Source organism: Fistularia commersonii, chromosome 15 (genome assembly GCF_037954325.1).
Source record: "Fistularia commersonii isolate RoL2024-O1a breed Wild chromosome 15, RoL_Fcom_v1.0, whole genome shotgun sequence".
Lineage (NCBI taxonomy): Eukaryota > Metazoa > Chordata > Actinopteri > Syngnathiformes > Fistulariidae > Fistularia > Fistularia commersonii.
This window is the reverse complement of record NC_141298.1, coordinates 3,249,362-3,273,683: the sequence shown is the minus strand read 5'-3', so window position 1 is coordinate 3,273,683 and position 24,322 is coordinate 3,249,362. Positions and strand designations below refer to the sequence as shown.

General features: G+C 38.7%; 1 protein-coding gene across 2 annotated transcripts in view; it reads right to left on the bottom strand.

Annotated features, from left to right (window-relative positions):
* The window catches only part of palmdb (palmdelphin b), a 50,758-nt gene extending 33,640 nt beyond the window's left edge, over positions 1-17,118 (bottom strand). For both annotated transcript variants that reach the window (XM_086161045.1, XM_086161047.1), the window contains exons 1-3: positions 17,021-17,118; positions 2,935-2,985; positions 195-275 (exon numbers count right to left, since the gene is read on the bottom strand). In XM_086161045.1, the coding sequence (XP_086017171.1) occupies positions 195-275; positions 2,935-2,979 (126 nt within the window). In that variant the 5' untranslated portion in view covers positions 2,980-2,985; positions 17,021-17,118. The remainder of the gene's footprint in view (positions 1-194; positions 276-2,934; positions 2,986-17,020) is intronic.
* Positions 17,119-24,322: the final 7,204 nt, after the last annotated feature.

Genomic DNA, 24,322 nt, shown 5'->3' with positions numbered 1-24,322 from the left:
GCACCTGCTTGTGTGTGTATCTTTGTGTTTAGTTGCCAACTGCTGCTTTGTTATCCCTTGTTTGTGCCGGTGAGGAGAAACGCCATTAAATATGAGTTTGATTGCACTTTGGCTGTCACACGACGGCAAAGCATTTGTTTCTGGATAACTTTATCTCATGCTGCAGATTCTCCTGGGTGAAACATTACAATCACCTTTATGTACTGCAGTTTCAGCTTCTCCTCCTCTATCTCTCTTCTTTTCTTGGCAATGTCTTGCTGGATTCTTCTTTTGTCCTGGAGGGGAGACATTAAAAGACATTTTATCGCCTGGAAACATTCCACCTGTTGTTCTCTTGTGCTGACGCTCATGTCTGCAACAGCTCTAAATAGTTTCCTACCTCTGTGTTTGTGAGTGTGTGTGTGTGTGTGTGTGTTCCTGTGTGTGTATTCATAACCATTTGAGACCACCTGTCTACTACACCCAGAAAACTCACTGTGTGACTCGAAAGAGGCCTACAGTTGAAAAGACTGTGTGTGTTGGTGGATGTGTGTACGTCTGTGTTGGGGTCATTGTGAGTTAAAATTAACATGTGGATCTGGGATCAGTGTAGCACTAAGTCTCAGTGAAAGGGGATCTCCTTAATGACGTCTGCTGGTATTTATGGTCTGATCTCTGTCTGGATGCGACTCAGTCAAACACACGTCTGGACCATGAAAAACATTACATTGAGACAGAAGATGAGTGTTTTCCCCCCAATTCCTTTACAGACAACAAACTCTGTTTTCAATAGTAAAAAGGTGCCTTTTTAACTTCTCATTGCTTACATGTCTTGACATGCGGTAAAGTTTTCCATCTTCAGCGTTTCCGCACTTATGACATCAGCATTGTCTTCAGTATATATGGCGGAAAATGTTTATTTGTGCACATTTGTTCACATTTTCAAAAGAAAATACAATGGTAATGCAATGGTATTATTATAATTATATGTTTTTAAAATAAATACGATTTTCATATTTCAATTTTTCATATAGTTAATGAATATCTAAATTGCTATGAAAAGGGGAAATGAAAATGTTAAATTTTATTTTTTTCAGGTTCTGAAATCATACCGGCCGACACATAAACAATGCAAAGCAATCAAGCCAGAACTGACTTGACAGCAGTAAACAATTTTCCAACTGAATACCAGCAAATCTTCACATGGGGCTAAAAAAATCTCTTGGTTGCTGCCAATTATAGCTGAGCGTGTCTATTTAGCTAGAATTGTATGTTTTGAACTTATTGTGTCTGTTTCAAATGTCATGGGGGCGTATGAAAATCTGATACTGTCAAACATGACCGTAGTGAGATGGTCAAAGTTTGCGACCATTGCTATTTAACTTTTTTCATGTAAAGTTGTTCTTGTATTTTTTTTAATGTTGGAAGAAACCAATAATGGTAGAGGAAAATGAAAGCTGTGAAGAATCTTTAACACAGGTCAATCTAGTATAAATAAATGAGTAGCAGCATCAAATTTCAAAATAAAATCCTCTATCGTGATGATGAAATGTAAACAAAACCAAAAGTCTGTAACAACATGTCTACAAGGTTTTATTTCGAAAGACAATTTTCTCTGTGATACTTTCCTCAGCCGCCTTATCCCTGCAGCTGCATGTCACGGTCTTACCATTTAAATGTCTAATCTTTTTTTTTTTTTTTTTTAAATTGCATCAACAAACAACAGTGATATAGAGAGAAGATGATGCCAATTGAGTTTTTGGAGTGAATATCAGAGATATTTTATTCAGTATTACTTTTGTGGGTCTTGCTATCTAGCTTTGTTTCATGGATGTTTATTGATTACTTCCAAAAATCTCCTGATGCACTCCATGAAGTACTAACAGACACATTTTCTTCATTTAAAGCATTTCTCCTATACAGCATCCATACATAAAAAAGAAATATATAACTGATGTTGTGATTGACAATTCTGAATAGACATTGCATGTATACTACTACTACTACTACTACTACTACTACTATTACTACAACAACAGCAACAACAACAGCAACAACAACAAATAATGATAATAATAATAATAATAATAATAATCTCAAGCCTCCCCCGGTTTCCTCCCTCATTCCAAAAATACATGCAGCTGTATGTGGCCCTGTGATTGACTGGCGACCAGTCCAGGGTGTAACCCTGAGTGCAGGATAAGCGGCATGATGGATGGATGGATGGATGGATAATATAAATTTTACAATATAATAACAAAAATAGTAAAAATAATAACAATAATAATAAGGTTGATAATGATGGAGATAGTGATTTTTGTAATGGCGATTTTATGATGTTGATGATGATTATTATTATTATTATTGTTATTGTTAACGCTGTTGCCATTTTTGTCATTGTTTTTGTCTTTGTTTTATTTTCATACATCTCCTTTCTAAGGCTTGTTATCAAAGATACACCATATAAGCATTATCTGTTTAATAATCGGCTGTGAAAAAGGAAACCCAATTCAACTAATTTTCAGTCCTGGGTTTTTATCCAGTATGATTCTCCGAAGCAATAACTGAAGGTTGGTTCACACAGCTCGATTATTATGCTTCCATTGAAAAAATGCAATAGACTTTCATGGAACACTTCCCTGCAGGGATGTTATTGTCCATGTTCAAGAAATTTGTGGTTGTTTGTTTTTAACACTATCTTCCATGGACAAGAGCTCTGCCTCCTTCCTCTGTTCCAGAGGAACTAACCTGCACATCCACATCCAGGGAAAGTTTTTTTTTTTTCCTACAGCTATCCTGCAAATGCACACCCACGCTTTTTTTATTTTTACTCTCCAGTTTCCATGCATCCTGACATCCTGCTCAGATGCTCCACTGAAACTCATAGTTTTATACTGGGATTTCTTTCTCAACAGAAATAACTGTAAAGAGGTGTATCCCAAGGCCAGTCCTCACCGTGATCGCCTGAAGCCGCTCCTTAAGCAGGTCAGCCTCCTCCATGATGGCCTGTGGAAAAAAACAGAAGGCAATCATGGTGAATGAAGTGGTAGCAATCCAATGGATAAAGTATTTGGCACTCGCTTTTTAATCACAATATAATCAGACACGTTATCCATGTCCAAGTTATCCCTATATCCCTTGGCATCATTTCAAACTGAGTGATAATGACAAATAATAAAATCATTCTAAATGTCCTAATTTAGCATTTTGTTTATCCTAAATAGCCAAAATGTAATTCTTGAGGTCCTGGATGGCTCCCTGAGTCGGTCCCAGGCCTGGATAAATGCCGAGGGTTGCGTCAGGAAGGGAATCCGGTGTAAAACTTGTGCCAAAACCAAATATGCGAATCGAACCAAAGAATCGCGTACCAGATCGATCGAGGCCTGGATTAACAACAACCGCCATTGATATCGATAACCTAAAGGGTACTGGTTGAAGTTGGGCTACTGTGGATCAAAGAAAGAGAGGAGAAAGGCATGTCCAGAAACAGAGAGAGAAGAGGAAAGGCAAGAGTCTGGGACTGAGAATAGGGCCTTTGAATAATGGGACGATGACAGGAAAAGGTAGAGTTCGTTGACATGATGAAGAGACATTTTTTCTTTTTTCTCTTTTGTCTTATATATATATATGCTATAAAGTTAGGACATGTTGGAACAAATTGGGACATATATATGTGTATATATGTATTAAAAAGTTGTGGCTGTACACACTTTACCACTATATGTCTCTTGGTAAATCCAGTATTTCTGTAGTTTTCTTCTCACTTCGCAGTGGGTATTAGATATGAAAATGCTTGGCTAGTGTACCTATTAAAATAGTCAAAATACTACTATATACAGGACTGTCTTAGAAAATTTGAATATTGTGATAAAGTTCTTTATCTCCTGTAATGCAATTAAAAAAACAAAAATTACTTTTTCATGATATTCTAATATTTTGTGATAGAATTTTTGGGTTTTCTTAAGATGTAAGCCATAATCAGCAATATTAGAATAATAAAAGGCTTACAATATTCAGTTGATTTGTAATGAATACAGACTGTATGACATTTTTGGTTTTGTAATTGCATTACAGAAGATAAAGAACTTTATCACAATAATCTGAGACAGTCCCGTATAACTTTAAATCTAGATATTACCTACATCAATTTAGGAGGACACTGGAATTTCAGAGTGTTTTGTGTTCAAGGGAAAATTGATAGAAGAGCAAGATTGTGTTTTTCAGCCAGTATTGTTCAAAAACTTAAAATGATGTAGCTCTCTGTTTCAGAAAAGATTTAGATGACGTTTTATTTAATTGCTTGAAGCATTTTTTTTTTACCGGCAATTAGCCAGGAGATACGTCAGGAGCACCGTTTAACCATCACTAATCAGCAATCCCAAATGTCAGCGTCATGTTCTTGTTTGTCAAGTTTTGATTTAATATTTCTGGGATATAAATAAACTACGGAGGGCTGACTGTTCTCATCACCTCATTAACATGGTCGCTAATACACACTTAAGCTCCGGAGAAGAGGAAACTGATGTCGTGGCCTTATTCCAAGCAACCTCTACGCCATCTGACAGCCTCGGCACTCCCCTTGGGACAAACAATGACAATCTGTGACTCTAAGTACGTACTTTAAACCTCAGTGTTGCATCTGTATCTGCAGCACTTATTAGTGAGCTGACATGAATCATACCTGCACTTTATTCATTGCTTGTGATTGACTTCTGGATCCAACCAGTGGAAATCTGGCAAAGAGTCAATGATGTTTACATTCACTGTTTGACACGGTTACATTTGAAACAGCATCAAAGTGTTTTGGTGGGGCTTAATAGAATAGTTGAAAAATTTGAAGTTAAAGCAAGAGTCCCATCTTTGTTTGTTTTGTAATGAAATTAATTCCTTTAATGGAATGTCATACTAATACACTCATGAACTCACAGAAATCTTTAATGAAAACATCAAATTGGTTTCAGACCATGAAAGGAATGACATCCTTTCAGAAGGAAAGAAAATATGAAAACGTTATAAATATATAAACAAAAAACCTATATCAAATGTGTTTCATCAGTGTAAGTATATTATTCATAAGAATGTTAAATGGACAAATATTGAGAAAAAATACTCATTAACTTAGAGCAATAATCTCTCTGGCCCTTTGACTCCCAGCTGCTGACTGGGAGTAGACTTAGGAGAGTAGAAATAAATAATTAAAATTGAAATTGAAGAAATAAAAAATAAACTACGATTCAGCCGGTTATTAAGTTAAAGTCAGTATAGTAATTGGCAGCAGAACAATTCCTCTGGCAAGCCAAAAGTTTGCTTGAAAGTAGGTGGAAGATACAAGCAATGTAAAGAATCTAGTGAATGTATCACTGCAGCACAAGCTGAGGACAGGCCAGTAATAGCACAGACTAATGTCTGATATCTTTCAATCTACTGAATGACTTTTAATATAAGTATAACAAAAATATAACAATCTTAATTCAATCTTATCTCTTAATAATGCTGATCAGGGGTTTTGAATACAACACATTCAGTATGTGAAGTAACTCCCAGTACACCAGTATGCAAGTCAGAATTGATCTTACTGTTGGCAGGTTTTTTTTGTTGTGTTTTGTTGTGTTATTTCTGTATTTATTTATTTCTGATTGGTAAATTCGTCAGAAAAAATAACAATTGAAATGCTATTGGAGAAAAGTAATTTGATGCAGTACTTATTATTTATCATGTGATTTTGAAGAGGTATACATATAAGTACTCTCTTTCTCAGACAGTCTCTTCCTCCACATCAAACCCTGCCTGGGAGAACTCAGGCATAAATATGCTTCCCCGTGTTCTCTGCGCTTCTCCCCGGACGCATTTGACACATTTAGCCGAGCTAAGCTGCTGTGAAAGCTCATGGATGCTGCTAGTTTTAAATGGGCACCAAAGCCAGTGCCTTCGGTTTTCTTTCACAAGCATACAAAAGGTCCTCGGGAAACGAGTGAAGCCTGCTTGAAGAAACGCTGCAGGCAGGAGATGCTGGATGTGCTCCTGCAAGGATGTCAACTACCTGCGACTGCACAAGCAGCATCTGATCACGAAAGACCGGGCACCGGCGTGATCATGGACGAAGCTGGAGACGAGCCACCCGGTCTGTCAACACAGCAGTTATTGATGACAAAAAGTGGAGCTCCTTACAGCAGATGCTTTCTCTCTGTTGGCATAGCAACGCAGATGCCACACGCACACTGGCGACTTTTGCCGACTCTCGGCTTTTTCGCGTCTTTGTTCGTCTTGATTTTTAAGCTCATTTTGACTTCTGTCTTCGGCGCTATCGTAGTGACGAACTATCAGAAAAACTTTTTTTTACAATTTCATACAACCTTAGATATCTCAGAACCTTACAACTTTAATCAACCATTTCATAACGGTTTATATTAAGCTTGTTTTTTATCAAGCTTGTAAAAATAAGACAATAACATCTTGCAAACCAGATCCCAATTTTCTATCGAGATAGAAAAATAGACTGACTTTGCATAGACTTAATCTTATCACTATTATATCTCATTATTACACATGGAATTTATTGTCAAGATAAACAACTGTCATCAAGATTTGACAGTCAGTTTAGCACTGAATTCAAAACAATAACGTATTAAAATACTCATTATTACAAATCCTCATTTTGTAATGTTACAAATCCAATATGTGTGTTTATGGTGAAAGCCAGATAAAATTTGTTTTTGTTCAGTTAAACAATCATATCATACCAAGTAATATATTTAAGAGGTAGAATCTGTGGAGAATGTAAAAATGAACAATCTGCTTTAATATACAAGATTATACCAGTGACAGATGGGCAGGAACGTCTATCTATTGTCATATCAGAGATGAGACATGGGTTCAGAATTTAGTTTTCCTGCGTTGACAGGGACCTCCGACATTCTTGGTGTTGCCTTGTGAGCATGTTAGCATTTCTGTAACATCCAAAATGTGTCTGTCTCGCAGTGGGCGCTGCGTGTAAAGCAAATATGAATAAAATACAAAGAGGAGATATTGTTCTGTAATTAGCAATTATAATCAGTTGAACAGTGTTTTTCATGGAAGCGCTTATAAAACAGTCATTGTCCTAGAAATAATTTGTATTCAGATGATATTTCAGCCCTCAGATGGGAGGTGTGCATTCAATGAGCAGCCATTGTTCATGCTGATCAGAACCCAGATATTATTTAATTGTGCAAACAGGTATGATTTTACTTTTCAACTGAAATAGAACTGAAACTGTACTTCAATAGCACCGCCAACCACCTTATTTTTGTATCATCACTCTAAAACCCATTCCTATATCTCACATCCTCTCTTAAAAGACCATATATGTTTTTAATGAACATGCAATCCTTGTGATCCTGGAGCCTATCTGAGCTGTCATGGGGAGGAAAAGCGGGTTTACCTTGAACTGGTCGCCAGTCAATCAGAGAGCTACATATACAGATTGACAATCATTCACCACTCATCACTTATTCTGGGCAATTTTCCCAATTTTTTCCAGTTAACCTGCTGCATGTTTTTGGGCTGAAGAACCCCACGCAGACACAGAGAAAACATGCAAACTCCACATAAAAAGGTCCCCTTGGTGAACTCAAACCAGGGTCCTTCGAGTTGTGAGGCCAAAACACTAAACACTGCGCCACCAACCACTATTATTATTATTATTTGTTGTTGTTGTTGTTGTTAGTATTACTATTATCGTTATCACATCTATTTTGATATTTTTATTGGTGTTATCTTTTTTTTCCATATCTTTTTTTTTAATGTCTTGACTTGAGCTTAGAAAAGGAAACCAAACTGGATCTTCTTCTCCAGCACCCTTAAAAAGGTACAATGGACAGAAATTGACATCATCTGATTTTCTACTTTCCTGTGCTCACAATTATCGTGGACATGAGATGTCACATAAATGTCTATACTGATCTTTTTAACCTACCCTGTTCTTTTTTTCTCATGAGAGCAGTCTCTTTTCTAGTTTCTGTCTCTAGGAAATCACCCACCAACCCTCGCCCCCTTTCATTTCACTATTTGACTTTTAGAAGTATATGAATTATTACTTACCGGTATTCTTTTATATTAATTAGATGGAAAATAAATGGAGTTGCAGAAAGCTACCTCCAGAAACATTAGCATAATATCTTGGTTCACTGACCCTGATTATAGGAAAAGGTGAAAAAATGTACAATTGTGTAACCCTGCATACTTTGAGTCCAGGGAGTTGATATTATGAGGGGAAAAGGGGGTGTAACAATGATGGTGGGATCACAAGTCTGTTCTGAATAGAATATCATCTAAATACCACACTCCCACACACGCTGGCTAAAACCCAGCCTCTCACCCACACGTGTTTCACCCAGGCAGAGCACTCGTACACAGGGGGAGGATGGTAAACCGAGTAAAGCTGTTTTTTTTTTACCATTTTTCAATTAGCTATGTTGTTTCAGCAGTCTATCAAAGATGGAGTAAAACATAAACACAACCACATTCTTATTTGGTGAACTCCTTTGTGATGCTGAATGTAACTGTAATATGTGTGCTATTATATCCTATTCAGATATACTTGTATATTTTTGCAGATCATGCAGGTCTATTGAATATCAAATCAATGGCTTGAAAAGGATATTGTTGAACATTTGCTGTTAAAAATATGAGCTGAAGGTTTATGGCTTAATACCAAGTTTTTTGAGGCCAAATGGAAATAGCGAAAATACAATTCCCTTTCAGATCCAGATTGGTGTTTCTACTTATCTTATATGAATATAATAATTTTTCACACATTTATACTGTGACTACCAACACAAGAGCATAACAAAATGACCTGCAGTTCACGGTGGTTTTAGCTGCTTCTGTTGTTCAATATGGTGGAAGAGATTCTGGACATGTGTGCAAACATAGGAAAATCCTCTTTGCAAAGCAAGAGCAAGACTACATAAACATAGCCTTATATAAAGGAAGTAGAAAAATATGAATATCTCAACCTCAGGCCACAGGTGTTAAGGAAAACCTTGTCTCTGGGTCTAAATATCTCTTCTTTGTGGTGAAAACTGGATTACTTCTTTGGCTGACAATCTTTCTGGCTTCAAAACTGTGCAGACTATTTTTAAATAATGCACATAATGGAGCCATGTCAGTACATGCCAGTATTATATTTGGGGACAAAAAAGAATGAATATATCCTTCTTTTGCACAAGCTTCACGAAACCAAATGTGTTCATTTTATTTTTGATTAAATATTTGTACGATGAGAGTACTTCTGGACAATTACTTCTGTGTAAATTTAAGAGAACCTGTAGTAAGTATATAAATAGTTTCAATTACATTTTTGGGTCATCTTAAGATTTATCATCTTCTTAAATACTTTATTATATATCTACTTCCCCTTTTCAGTGTTGATCGTCATGTAACATTATTTTAAGTGTTTTTTTTTTTTATTTTTACAAAAAATACTACAGAAAGATACAGTTGATATTCATGAGAAAATCAAAATTTTGATGAATCATTAGAATTCAAAACAATATTTGAACAATTACTAACCTTAAATATACACCTGGTCAAAATTTAAAATAGTCTCTTGTTGCCACCTATATTGTTAAAAATACAAAAATAGAATAACTAAAATCCTGTTGAAATTAACTTATTGGGGCACGAATTGCGTGTTTTTAATCGTCTTCAACACAATTTGTACTTTGTGTGTGTTCAAGTACTAGCTGTAACTTTTTAATTCAAGTTTTCTGAGGAAACCTCTCTGAGTGATAAAGCTAAGGAGTGAGCTGAGGATCCCACTGAAGGTCATGCTGCTGGATAGCTTGTCCACCTGTTGACACCACGGCGGCCTGATCTCTCAGGCTGAAAATAGTGAGGGCTGCCTGGCTCACAGTTGGTCGAGCCTCACAATGTGTGCGAGAGAGCATATGTAGTGTATTTGCGGCAGATGACGTGTCCTGAAAGCAAGCTGATGGTGTGATATGAAATGAAAAAAAAACAAAAAAACTTCACCTGTCATCACATTGAAACCATTTAGCAGACACCTGGAAGATTTAATGGAGAGCTACTATAATAATATACAGTGTGGTTATCCCTGGATTCAAGGACTGGACAAGGGCAGGACTCTAAAAAGGGATGGCCAATGAAGTTTGAATCTTTGGGTTACATGAGTTATTAATGTGTTATCAGAGAGGAAGTTCTAACACCTGCATTGTAAAGGCAAAAGGAATAATCCTCCTTTAACTTTCCTACATCCTGCTGCTGGATTTACGCAGGTGTCATCTCAGGTTAGGACACATCTGAGCCATGAATAGAGAGGCTTTGCCAACATCATTTTATCGGGTTTCTTTGAATATTTGCTTTTGCAAAACCAAAAACACATCAGAATTTGAAACAAAGAAGGAAGGATTATAACAACTACCTGGTTTCGTCCAGATCATAAACTTTATAGTAGCCACTCCTTCAGAAATAATATTGATGTGCATTTAAGATATGTCATTTTTAATTATAAATTGTATAACTGTAGATTGTATTCAATTTTAGCAATATTTTAAAAGTTTACTGAAAAAGTTGATATTAAAGAATAATATCAATGATTTAATCAAAATAGAAAAAAATCGTAAAAGTCATATGAAATACCTATATCCATGATACCTTCGATAACCATACGTTGAGTTTTTGTTTGTTTGCATGTTTGTAGAAATTTATTAACGTGTGTGCTTATTTACAGATAATTTAGTGTTCTGTGTAGTCAACCCTCTCCTTTTCCCCAATAATATGAAAAGATCTAAGACTATAAATCTCTTTAAATACACTCTGACGTTTATATTAAATATTAAGTCTGATATTCAGCTTATCATGATATTGGACTTATAGAGCTATCTATTGTATATTCTTCCATCACATATGAATTGCTTTTATTGTTATTTTGTATATATTTATTATGTAATATAAAGAACAGAGAAAAAATATATACATACAAACTAAAATTCATTTTCACACTACAGGCAAACAGAAACAGAGGTATATGTCATTTTCATTTTGTTTTGATACATTTCAAAATGAATTTTACCCCAAAAAGCAACCTGCCAATGCAATTTTTTAAATTTATTCTACAGCGATCAACATCATTGGCTTCATATCAATAAAACTAAATGCTGTACACATAGTTTCACAATGATAACATTGCAGTGTCTCAAGGTTCACACAGAACCACGTCAAACCTTCCACTACTGTGGTGCGGCATGTGCACAGAATAGAATCAGTCTTTTGAACGGGCTGCTCCTTCAGTCCCTCTTTGTAGAAACATCGATCCTTTGCGAAGCACCTTTTATCTACCGGATCAGAAAGGACAGCCTGTCGCTCTGCTCTTCATGAACTTTGATATCGATGGCGAGGTGTAACGGGGGTATAAAATGTCTGACTACAAAAAACAGACCTGAAAGGGGCCTGTTTCTTTTAAGATACATGTAGTTAACGTGGATTCCTCTGAAAATGAATAACCTGAAAAGCTGAAAGCCTTTCAGTCGCCTTGCAGTGCATTTATGAGATTTCATCTCCTGGTCTGATACTATTCTGAAAACCTGCCTGCAAAACTTGTTATTTTTTTCCAGTCCTAGTTCACCGCTTTGTCTCCGATTTTAAATGCTTGGCTTTTACTTCTTACTTTCCTGCTTGTTTATTGTCTTCAGCTGTCATTAGTTCCTCAGCTGGAATTTTGGCCTTTCTTCTCTCGTCTCAGCAGGCTCTTCCTTCTTCATTGTCCTACACCAGTTTCCTGTTGTGGAGTTAGCCCAGTCTGGGTTTTATTTTTTGTTCTCTATGAATCATCTTTGTCCTGTCTGTTGTTACGTCACAAGACTAAATATAAATAAAACAAGTCCTACTTTCGCATCAACATATTTTCGCACAGAGCAAAATCTGTGCATGGTTTATAATGCAGAGTTTTGGTTCTCATATAAACAAACCAAAAGAGATGTGCTAGAATTGTATTTGGGGTATGAGCAGCATCTGAGCGTGATGCCACAGGGGGAAACCGCAAAGACTGAAATCACAGAAAGGTCGATACATATCCATCTTTTACAAACAAATCATCAAGAGGACTACAGTAAAACTTGGCTGCAAACTTCTTTTTCATATTCCTCTCGGCCGTTCCGCTCAGGGATTAACCGCAGCCAACCATCTTTCTCCAACTAACCATATCTTGGCATCATCTTCCCCACATGTCACCAAGTAACTTCATGTCCTCTTTCACGCCATCCATCCATAAGTCTCCTCAGTCGTCCTGTAGGTTTCTTCATGTCCAAACCATCTCAGTCTGCCCTCTCTAACTTTATCACAAAAACACCCAATACTGTATGCACTGTTCCACTGATGAATTCCGTCCTGATCTTATCCATCCTCATCGCTCCCAAAGAGAACCTTGACATTTTCATCCCACCGTACACTTTGGCTTTCCATTCGCAGGTTAAGAAGCTTGAAAATCAATGTAAGGCACACGAGCAAGCATCTGAGGTGTTATATTAGTCTACTGCTAGTAAGGAAATAGAAACTCAGAACTCAATACTCGAGAATTTGCACTGTTATGTTGAAAGGTTTTGATCGGCAGAAATCCAGAGGTGTCACATTGTCACTGCTTGAGTCCTGTGTCAAAAACTTTGCACTGAAGTGATCCTGTGTCCTCATCAATTCTATACTGCAATCGTTTAAAAATAAACCAACAAGAGTGTTTGAATATCTGAAATGCAATTTATGCTTCATGTGGTAGAGGCTGTTGTGTAAGTCTCATTGAAATAATACCGAGTGATGATGTGATTCGACAGATCGGGATATTTTTTTATAACAAAATATTTTCTTCAACAACTGTCATTATAATGACTACATAGTTGCCATTGTTTTAAATGCATCCCAGGTTCTTGAAATAAAGTGGCCTTCTTCTAACACTTTGGTGAACTTGTTTCCACCGAGTTTCACTTGCAATAAGAATCGGCAGTTTCTTCCTGTATCATGTTGTGTGTTTGGATAAAAGCGGTCAGGTGTGTTGCTGTTCAGGATCTTTCCTCTCAGTGACATGACCCCAATAGCTCTTGGGTCTGTCTGGCCAAGGTCCTCCTGACTTGTAATCCCTTGCTTAATCTGATCTCTGATGGATTAACAGCATTCATGCTGACAGGAGAGCCCTTTACAAGCCTAAAGTACAGTCTGCTAAAGTTGCACTGGCCTCTCAACAAAACTCCCTTCCAAATTTGTCTCAGATGGATAAGATACAACCTCTGTACACCCGAGAATAGACATTTTGGCATCATTGCTTGGTCCAACTAATCTTCTACCATGAATAGTCAAATTGAGATACGTTGGTTGTTTTCAACAACGACCCCAAACAACATCGAGCAGGTCATGTGGCTACAAACAAACAAACAAAAAAAAAAAAGACCCAACCACTGACCACTGTTATTCTTCAACAAAGTATGTGCACTCTTTTCAGTCTGTCAAAGAAAAGGGTTCATTTGGTATTCTCATTCCCACTGAGACCTTTTCTGCTCTGAAATGGCCTGTCCTGTGTCTCCACACCCTTCGTGGTATAATTTTCGGATGAAAATGGCACTGCATCAAATGGTCATGACTAGCAGTGGTTACTAAATACAGGAAAATGAAATGGAATTGTTTTGAACCTGTTCTCCATTCTAGCAGCCATTGCACAGTCAGATCTTGAAATGCATCATCCTACTACATGGGAATATGTGTTTCATAGCCATTTGGCCATTTGGACATAATTCCCAAAACACTTCCAAAAAAACATTATCTGTGAGTGGTTTTATTTGGAATTTGGAATGTGGCAATAACGCCCCCAGTAAGACAGGATCCATCGCCACGTTGTGCTCTGGGAGTATGGGGTAACGAACTCTGTCATACATGCTATTTGGTCCTTTTATGATCAGTGTCGGAGCTTGGTTCGCATTGTCGGACATTGTGAGTCCGACCAAATGGACTCCACGAGGGCTGCCCTTTGTCTCCGATTCTGCTCATAACTTTTATGGAAAGAATTTCAAGGCGCAGCCAAGGCGTTAAGGGGATCCGGTTGGTGGCCGCGGGATCGAGCCACTGCTATTTGCAGATGATGTGGTTCTGTTGGCTTCATCATGCCATGATCTCCAGCTCTCACTGGAGCGGTTCGCAGCCAAGTGTGAAGCGGCCAAGATAAGGATCAGCATGTCCAAATCCAAGACCATGGTGCTCAACCAGAAATGGGTGGAATGACCACTCCGGGTCGGGAAAGAAGTTCTGCCCCAAGTGGAGGAGTTCAAGTATCTTGGGGTCTTGTTCTCTCGTGAGGGCAGGATGGAGCGGGAGATCAACCGGTGGATCGGTGTGGCACCTCTGCCGTGGTGAAGAAGGAGATGAAGAGGGAGCTGAGCTAAAAGGTGAAACTCTCAGTTTACACGTCAATCTACGTTCCCACCCTCACCTACGGTCACAAGCTGTGGGTAGAGAACGAGAAGACGCCTCGAAAGAATGAGATCATGGATACAAGCGTCCAAAATGAGTTTCCTCTTTCGGGAGGCGCTCGGAGTAGAGCTGCTGCTCCTCTGCATAGAGAAGAGTCAAATGAGGTGGCTCGGGCATCTGGTCAGGATGCCTCCTGGATGCCATCCGGGGGAAGTATTCTGGGCATGTCCATCAGGGGGGAGGGAGATCTGGGCCTCACTGCTCTGGCTGCTGGCCCCATGACCTGACTCCGGATAAGCGGGAGAAGATGGGTGGATGGGTGAATTTCAAACATTAAAGAGATTACATCACATTGTCAAATAAAAATCTACATTACTTGGAACTGTTCATCACTTACCTTGTACGTAAATAGTGCTTTTCAGAAGATTTCTCTCGTTTATCAATTTATTCTGGCAGAATATAGCTCCGCCCCTCTCTTCACCCAAGTGTCCAGGACACGCGGCCGCAAGTCTGACAATACGACCACATGGTTGAGCAAAGACCTGTGGCCTAAGGTGTGTTGGTGCCAAGTGCACATATGGATACCATTATGCCTGAACATGGTGTTTGTTAGTGACAATCCGTGACGAGCACTGAAGTCCAATAACAAAAAAAAAAACGCTCCGGTTCAGATCAGGGGGGCCGTTCCTTCCAACCACACCCTTCCAAGTTGCACTGTCATTGCCCAAATGAGTGTTAAAGTCTCCCAGTATAACCCCTATCCAAGTTTACACGCAGTCTCCAGCAGCTACTCTAGGTACCCCAAGAAGGGTGGGTAAACTGAACTGTTGTTGGGTGCATAACCACAAATAACAGTCAGAACCCGTCCCCCCACCTGAAGCAGGTTGTCCAGGTTGAACCCCAGCGTGCAGGCGCTGAGACGGGGGGAAAATCAATATGCCCACACCTGCCCAGCGCCTCTCACCGGAGTCAACTCCAGAATAACAAAAGAGTCCGTCCCCTCTCAAGAGGCTTGCTTCCAGATGCAAAGCAGTGCGTCAAGGTGATTCCGACTATATCTAGTCGGAATCTCTCAGCCTCGCGCACCAGCTCGGCCTCCTTCCCCACCAGAGGGGTGACATTCAATATTCCAAGGCCCAACTTCTTCAGCCGAGAATCAGACTGCCAAGGTCCCCCGCTCCGGCTACCGCCTGGCTCCACACTACAACCGACCTCCTTGGCCCTTCTTGTGGGTGGTGAGCCCAGTGGAAGAGGGACCTACGTTGTTCCTTCGGGCTGTGCTAAGCCAGGCCCGTGGGTGTAGGCCTGACCACCAGGCACTCGCCACCAAGCCCACCCCCTGGGCCCGGCTCCAGAGTAGGCCCCGGTGAGAGCAAGGGAAAACTGGGTCCAATGATTGTCATCTTCATGGCTGTCTAGCCATGTTGAAAAATTAAAATGTATGCCAAAGCTATGAGAGAGTGATGTTTTTATTTGAAAACATGATCTACAGTGGCCAGTATGAACACCATGTTTTGTCATTTAGTTTGTCTCTATGTACTCTGACATTATGGGGGAGGAACGGTAGCGGTTTTGGTGTTTTAAGCAAACTGGAAAAACAATCAACAGCAAGGTTCTAATCAGTTTTGGTGCCCCAATTGGAAATAATGTAATTCATTGGCCCAAAAAGCAAATGCTGCACCAGTAACATCCACCTTGCCAACAAATCTGAACAAATTATGGTTTCAAGGCTCCAAGGTTCTTCCCAACCAATCCAACATACACATTTTTCCATGTACAAAAAGTGTCTCAATCTCCCATAATTCCTCCTCAACCGCTTGCATTGGAGGTCCATTGTTTCACAGTAAGATATTTGAATCATGTCAGTCTCATAATTCATTGAACTAAAGATATAGAAACCTTCACTCGAATGTTCCTTGAACCAGGAATGCATTCCACATCTCAAAGGCACATGTGAATGTTTATCCTGTAATGTGAGAATGATTCACTGGGCGTGCCATCCAGAATGACAACAGTAGTGTGATATCAAATTTTGATGCGCTCTCACTGTCATTAACTGCTTCTCTCCTTAGCACTCCCATATGTGATGAAACGCTCATCTGACTAGTGTGAGTGGGAGGGGAAGGGCACGGGGATGACTATTTTACCGCTGGCAGCCCAAGTTAACAATATACTAGCGGGAATATGAAGTTGCGTACATAATCAGTCACACACCCGTTTTTCAAAAATGCACATTTTCTGCTTTTGAATGTATTCGCCAAAGGACAGGAACACATTTCAGCATCAGCTTGTAGTGACTTTATAAACAACTGTTCATCTTTTTGTGGTTATATTCATCTGTGGTTGTTAGGTGAAGCCGGGAACCCCCTGCAGTGATACAGAAAACAGTTGAGAGCTTAAAGGACTTAAAAGATTATAGAATCAAAGACCCTCTCTGCTCATTTTAGCTCCTTACCAACAGAAAGTTACTGCTGGATAACTGACTTGGAGGCTGTGCTCCTGGAGTAGTTACCTCTGTACAAAGTAGTCCCTCACTCTCAGCGATGCTCTCAGACACATGCAAACAGTACCAAATCTATTGAGACGTACTCACCCAATGTGTGTTCTGTGTCCTCAAACGGGGAACGGCTGAGTGTGTTTGTTTGTGGAGAGCAGGGCTCACTCTCACAGCATATCCAACATTACTGAGACTGAGCTTTGGTTGGAAGAGTGTGTAGGCTGAAAGATTCAGACTGCCCGGGAACACTCCCGCCCCTTCTCCCTCTCTCACTCTCTCTCTCTCGCTCTCTCTCTCTCTTTATCCCAGTTAGCCAGCTACTGATCTTAACCATGTGTCTGGAATTCACACAAACACACACATGCATGCATAGGTACACTATGTTTCATGACCGACTAACAGAGCAAGACAAATTTGTCTTTCATATAAAGATTCTGATATACTATTAATACTATTATCGGAGACTGAATTACACTCTTTGTAAGCCGCTTTGGATAAACGCGTCTGCCAAATGACTGTAATGTAATATAATGTAAAAGTTGCCAACACATGTTTTAGCTTAAGTCACGTTTTAGCTTAAATTTTCACTTGATGATGATCAACTGATTTTAACAAATAAACTTGTCAAAACAATATATACTTGTGTTTATGAAATACATCATGGGCTGCAGACTATTGGACAATAAATTAGCATCATTATTAATGTGGTATAAAATGGTACTGAGTTGAGCTATTAAAAACAGTATGTTAAGATTTCCCTGCACATCTCTGACTAAGATTTGATTTTGCTGAAAATCAGTAATCTTCTCTTGACAATTCCTCAGCAGGAACATAGCTGTTTTTATGTTATATTGTTGTTTGGTTCTGTAGAAAACAAAACAAAACATGAAAATAAAGTTAACAAGAAAATTAAAGCTGTAGAACCTTTGTTGGTGGTAAGTTGATGCACAATATTGGTGTTGCTTTTGAGACATTTAGATTTCAATGAGAGTGGAAAACAACAAAAGAAAAGTTAATTTTGATAACAAGAGAACCATCAGCAAAAAACCATACTAGAAAAATTTGTTAAAAATACATTTAAAAAATGTCAAAAAAGAGAAGAAGATGATACATATTTTTTTTCCAAAATGGAAAAAGTGATTGGTGACTACTGAGAAAAATCAAAAGACAAATGAATAATATTTTACAAAAAAAAAATCTTTTATATAATTCAAAATGTAGTAATTTTCAGAAAAAAGGTTGATGCATATACATATAAATATGATTTTTCAGCGTATTAGAAATATTGTCATATACATAAAGAAAATGGGAAATTTATAATTTCATTCCAGTTCCTCTAGAGTTTGTTTGATTTTTAGTATTATTTATTCACTGTTGTTTTTAAAAAAACATATTTTTGAATTTAAAACCCTCAAGTACAAACTGCACTCTTATAGTCTTATAGTGTGTTTCTGTGTATATTTCTGTGCGTGCATGTGTGCATACCTGTGCCCATGCTCCCGTGCGTCTATGCATGTGCATGTGTGTTCAGCTGTCCATGCCTATGATGGACATGCACAGAGATCACAATTAGAAGGGGCCACACCTCTGCCCTCAATTTAACCTCAAAGAGTGGGAGGAGCGCAGAAAAGGAAGACTTAAGGTGCTGCTTACAAACAGAAGCAGGTGTTTCAGGTGTTGTTGTCTCAAAAACACCTTAAAACAACTGTTGCACCCGTGGAGTGGTCACACACACATGATTTGTTGTCGGAAAAATCTACATCTTGTTTTTTCTCTCACAACTCTGAGCGCAGGATAAGCGATTTAATGAATGAATGAATCCCTGAGAAAAAAAAAGACTCCAGAACAAGATGAATATATTGCATTTTGAGCTTTTGTGTACATCACGCATACCAGACCACAGTCATTATATTCAATTCCTCCTTCTCTCATGTGAAAGACTGATTCAAATAATTAAAAAGGGTGTTCAAAATTTGCAGCAGGATTGCATACACTGCTGCTATTAATACATCTTGAACTGAATGTTAAAGAGCTCCCCAGCAAGGTACAGGATAACTGATCACCTCTGATGTAGTTGCTCTGGAGCAGATCAACATTTACATTCATTTTCCGCTCATAAAGATCTTATGAAACAGATGTTGTTACATTGTTTTTTGCTTTATTTATCACCTACCAGTAAAAAACATGTCAATAAAAATGCCAAAAAGGAATGTGATATATATGTAATTTGTAAAGAATTTCAATGGAATTACAATTCCATGGAATTTACATCAGGGCATGAAAATGTACCCTGAAGTGAATGGCCACTTTAAAGAGCATCAGCAATCAGAAGTCACTTTATTACATGATCATAAATGTTGCATCAGAACCTGTCAAGCAGCCTGATATTAACTCTAAGGGAAAAAGAAAGTCTATTTTCTCTCACTGTGTTTTGAAATACCACTCTAACTAAAAGCTTTAATTAGGGAGACCGTTGTTACCATAGCAACGATACCTACTCCAAATGTTTTCCTGGTTTGGCATTCAGAGCAGAGAGAATGACTGTCTACCACACATCTCTTATTAAAGCTGTATGTCTTTCGTCATCTATTATACAGAAACACATGAACCTGGAAAAAGAACCATGAAAAACATGAAAGTATGAAAGTAATGGTTTTATGTATATATCAGAAGTTCAGCTGTTGGCCATTTTTACATTTCAGAAGCCGTAACCAACAGCAACTTTAAGAGAAAATTGACAGGGGTCTCGTATTAATCTTAATTGACTCCGAAAATCAGCGTTTCAATATTTAGTCCATATATCAGTCTGCCACCTAGTGGTGAAATGCAAATTCTTTTTTTTTTTTTCAGTATTGTTGCAGTTTGAGGTATTCACACATCGTTTTAACATTTTTCCCTCATTCCACCACAGTTCAGCCCTCCAGGAGCTTGCACAGCGGTGCAAAACCTCCTCCCTAAAGCTGAGCATAAGTAAGACCGGCAGAAACATTGACAAACTACAGATACCTGAGCACTGTCTTTGACAACCTCCTGTGGTTCTGTTCAAACACTGAGAAAATCATCAGGAAATGTCATCAGTTGCAGTGCCCACTCAGGAAGCTCAGGTCATTTAATTTGAGCCGCACCATCCTGACCACTTTCTAATACTACTCTATTGAGAGTATAGTGACTTTCCCCTTCTCCTGCTGCTTCAGATCAATTACAGGACAGGAACTGCCTCGAGCACAACACTAAGGACTGCTCCAAAATCATTGGCTAACCTGTCAAAGTTTTCTTCCACCGCCATGAACAACAAACTGGGAGGACAGCCAATAGAATCCTTCAGGATCCAGGAACTCCTTACAGCTCCGGAAACCCCCCTCACCAACCCTCCCTCCTCCTTAAGTGTAGTGCTGCTTGTGTTAAATCTAGTGTATAAATGAACAGTGCATCACATAAATTGACAGTGTTTTCAAACTACTCAAATTTATATAGCATTGATACTGAAATTTCCCCCGTGTGGAATGACTTAAGGCGCACACAAAATTTTTATTAACATGAAATGTACAATTTTTCCCTTCGGTTGACAACATATAAATGACATGCCTGCCCTAAAGTAAAAGTAAATAAATAATGATGAATAAATAGATAAAATTAAAAACAGAATAAAGCAAGAAGAGATATAAAAGATAGATATTTAGATATAAAATCTTGATAGTAAGATATGCCTCAAACTGCATATTTTAATCAAGTTGTTGAGTCTTCCTTTTTTTTTTTGAAAGACAGTTGTATTTTTATTTGAGGTGCAACTATCTGACAGTTCCAATACAAAAAGAAAATCTCAATTGTAGTAGAAAGAAGGGTGAAATTATTTGCCTGATAGTTCATAGAAACCAAAAAAATCATCTTTGCACACTGGCATTATACAGTAGTGTGTGAAACCTCAACACGTTAACGTGCCAAGTCAAGGAGGGATCTGGAATAACGCTGAAGTTTAAATATCAACCTCTTCAAGACACGCAACTATCAACGCAATAACAAAATGTGCTCGGGGGACAATGGATTGATGCACATTTTATTAAAAACGACAAAGTTCTGGAGAATGCGGCATATAGCATGAGCTGTGGCCTATTTTTAGTCTTAGGTATTTGGGCTGTTTTGTGACCTTGTGAGTGCTGTGCATTTGATGCCTCTATTTAAAAGTTAACTGAGAATAAAAAATAAGGGAGAGATTATAATTTTGTAATAAATACGCAAAGTCCTGTATAGACATGCCAAAAACATATCACTCAACCTAACCCACTATTCATGTATCACCACAAACCCATTATTTAAGCAGATGCATTCATTTATTCATATTGTCTGATGTAGTCAACCTCATTTTAATTTTCTTTTGATTTTGTTCTGCAGGCACTCATGAACTTTAGATTGCAAGGCAGAAAGACAGAGAATCCCAGGGTACCCTAAGGTCGCTCTCTGGAAAGTGTTTTTCATCCGAAAAATGTCTGTGAGTGGTCTTGAAGCTCTCGTGACTTTTCTGGGTTATTGACTGAAAAAATAAGAGTGATAGCGTTTAATTAGCAGAACCATTTACTATGTTAAAAAAAAAAAAAAAATTACCCCAATAAACTGTATGTAGTCATTCGCTGCCCAATAAATTTCATCCTTATCCCCGGCGTCATAATCATCACATCGCCACTAGTCTAATACTGTTAAGCAGGACTCCCGTTTCCATGGCAACCACTGAAGTGGATTGTTGAAGCAGCTCCAGTCTAAAGATAGAGCCCTTATAAACAGAGCAGTTTGTACAGCCACGGTGATCATTTTCAAAGGAGCTAGAGAGGCATCGGCAGACATACACTCAGGGCCTTGAAATACACTTCATTAAGATTTTTTTTTTTCTAAGCAATGTTCACCACGGTTTGGACGGATGGTACAAAGATTCCTGAGCAAGGGACCAATCCCACAACTCATGTTTCACATTCTGGATTTTCCAAGCTTCTCTCTAATGATAATATGTTCTTCCATAGGGTCTGCTTTGTAACTTGATGCATTATCACGTGGAACAATCAATAGTTTTTTTTTCCCCATGAGCTTAAAATTAGCTCTATATCTACAGCAAGAAGGTTCATGGTTCGATTCCGACAGGGGCAACAACGCCGTGTGCAGTTTGCATGTTCTTGTGTCAACGTGGCTTTCCTCCAGGCTCTCTGGTTTACCTCCCATAGTCCAGCGGTTCATTGGACACCTTAAATTGCCCAGACTTGTTAATGAGAGAGTGAATGGTTGTTTGTTTCTCTATGTCTTATCCAGAGTGAATCCCCCCTCTCGCTCAAAGGAAGCTAACATAGGTAACAGGTCCCCCCTTGAACCTGAGCACAGGATGAGCAGTATATAATGAATGATGAACAGCCCAAACCTGCATATGCAGCACCAAAGCTTCTTTATTTTTTTGCATTATCATGCTTATACAAAGTATAAGGTCTTTTTAATTCCTCTTCCCTCAGGAAATCTTCAAATCTTTGTAGTTAATAGTTCACAGTTAAGACAATTTATATTTCATTGTATTTCTTATTCTTCCTCCTTCCTACTTTTGTCTATTACGGTTATGTTTTTGCTTGAAACTCTGGCACAACAATTTCCTTCGGGATAAATAAAGTTGTTCTCATTCTCATTATAAACAGTGGTTGAATCAAATCAGATTTTACAGTATTTATATGGCGCCAAATCACAACACAGCGGACTAATGACCCTTTCCACGTAGAGCAGGTCTTGACCACACTCTTGCCCGACCCTGGCCAGGCCTGCTGCGGCACCAGGGTCAGAAACTACTAATGTCACTCACTTGCGTGGACATTTATTGAGCTTGTGAAACAAGGCATCAGCACCCACAGACTGCCGAGGTGGTCATTAGTTCATTAGACAAAGTCTGACCAGTAACCTCCAGAATCACCTTGTGACTTAAGATTCTTGAGGAAATGGTTGTGGAGAAAAAAATAATCAACCAAGTGAGAGAAAGCGTAAGGAGATTCGAAGTCCTTTTTATGAAGCAGACTGACAGGCCCTCGTTGAAATGGCTTCTTGATGACTTTCAAAGTAAATTGCTATGTCCATGAACTGTTGTTTCACACGATCGGCAATCAGACGAATCTGGTAATTCAGAATTTCATTTCACACTGGAGATCCATCAGTACTCCTCTCGCATCCTTTCTGATTTTCAGTGTTTTCTTAAATACAGGGGCAATCACAGCCACTTATCTTTGAATAAGTTTCAAATTGGAGCTTCTCCATGGGCTGGCATTGTGTTACGAAATATTTCAACATCCCTCAGTGAAGCTCGGCTAGCATGGCAAACCTATGGAATAAAAACTGCTGTGAAAGATGCTTTTGTTGAAAAAATGTTTTTATCCCAGGATGCTCAATAATAACGACAGCAGGGCTAAAACAAAAAAAATTGTGCTAAAATCTATAAAGACTCCACGAATCTCATGATGATCTCACAGGCCATCTGCATACCTAACCTGCCACATCACTCTGCGACATTCACCACCGGGTCTCTAATGAATGGAAATGTATGTATCTGAACTGGCATCTGCAGGCCGCATATAAGCTTCATGTGTCACCGTGGAGACCATGATCATAACACATCCCACCCACACACATTCTGTACTAAAGAGGAATGTGCTTCCACAAGCCACAACAAAACAGATATTAGATTATTACAGAATAATATGGATAACAAAGGATGAAACAATATGGGAATGTTGTTTGATATTGAAATAAACATCTTACATGGTCACTCCTATGAATATCATAACGGGATTATTACACTCATCTGCCGTTTCTTTTGGCCCACCAATATTTTGAGTCAACAAAACAAGTCTACTTTTGCTTACCATATTTCATTTTTGCACTGGGATTGCAAGAAATGTCATAAATTGTTCACTTGTATTAAAGTACATTGGATGGCATGTTATTTAAATGTAGGCCGGTTCATCCATCAGTCTGCTGCTTATCCTGCTCTCAGGGTTACGGGGGGGAGCTGGAGCCTATCCCAGCTGTTATCGGGCAAGCGGGGTACACCCTGGACTGGTCGCCAGTCAATCACATATACAGACAGACAACCATTCACTCAATTTTCCTAATTTTTTTCCAATCAACCTGCTGTTTGTGTTTGGACTGTAGAAGGAAACCAGAGACACGGGGAGAACATGACCCCTTGTCAGAATCGAACTTGCACGGTGATGCTGGTAGCCACTGTGCCAGCGTGCTGCCGTGGGGCGGTTCGGTTAACCAAAAAGTTAAGATTGGATGGATGACGTTCGTTGTTGACAGTGGGATGTGTACTGATCTTTCTTGATATAACATTCCTGCAACCTTCTTGATGTGGAAATGGATCACCACTGAACTTTGTCTCTT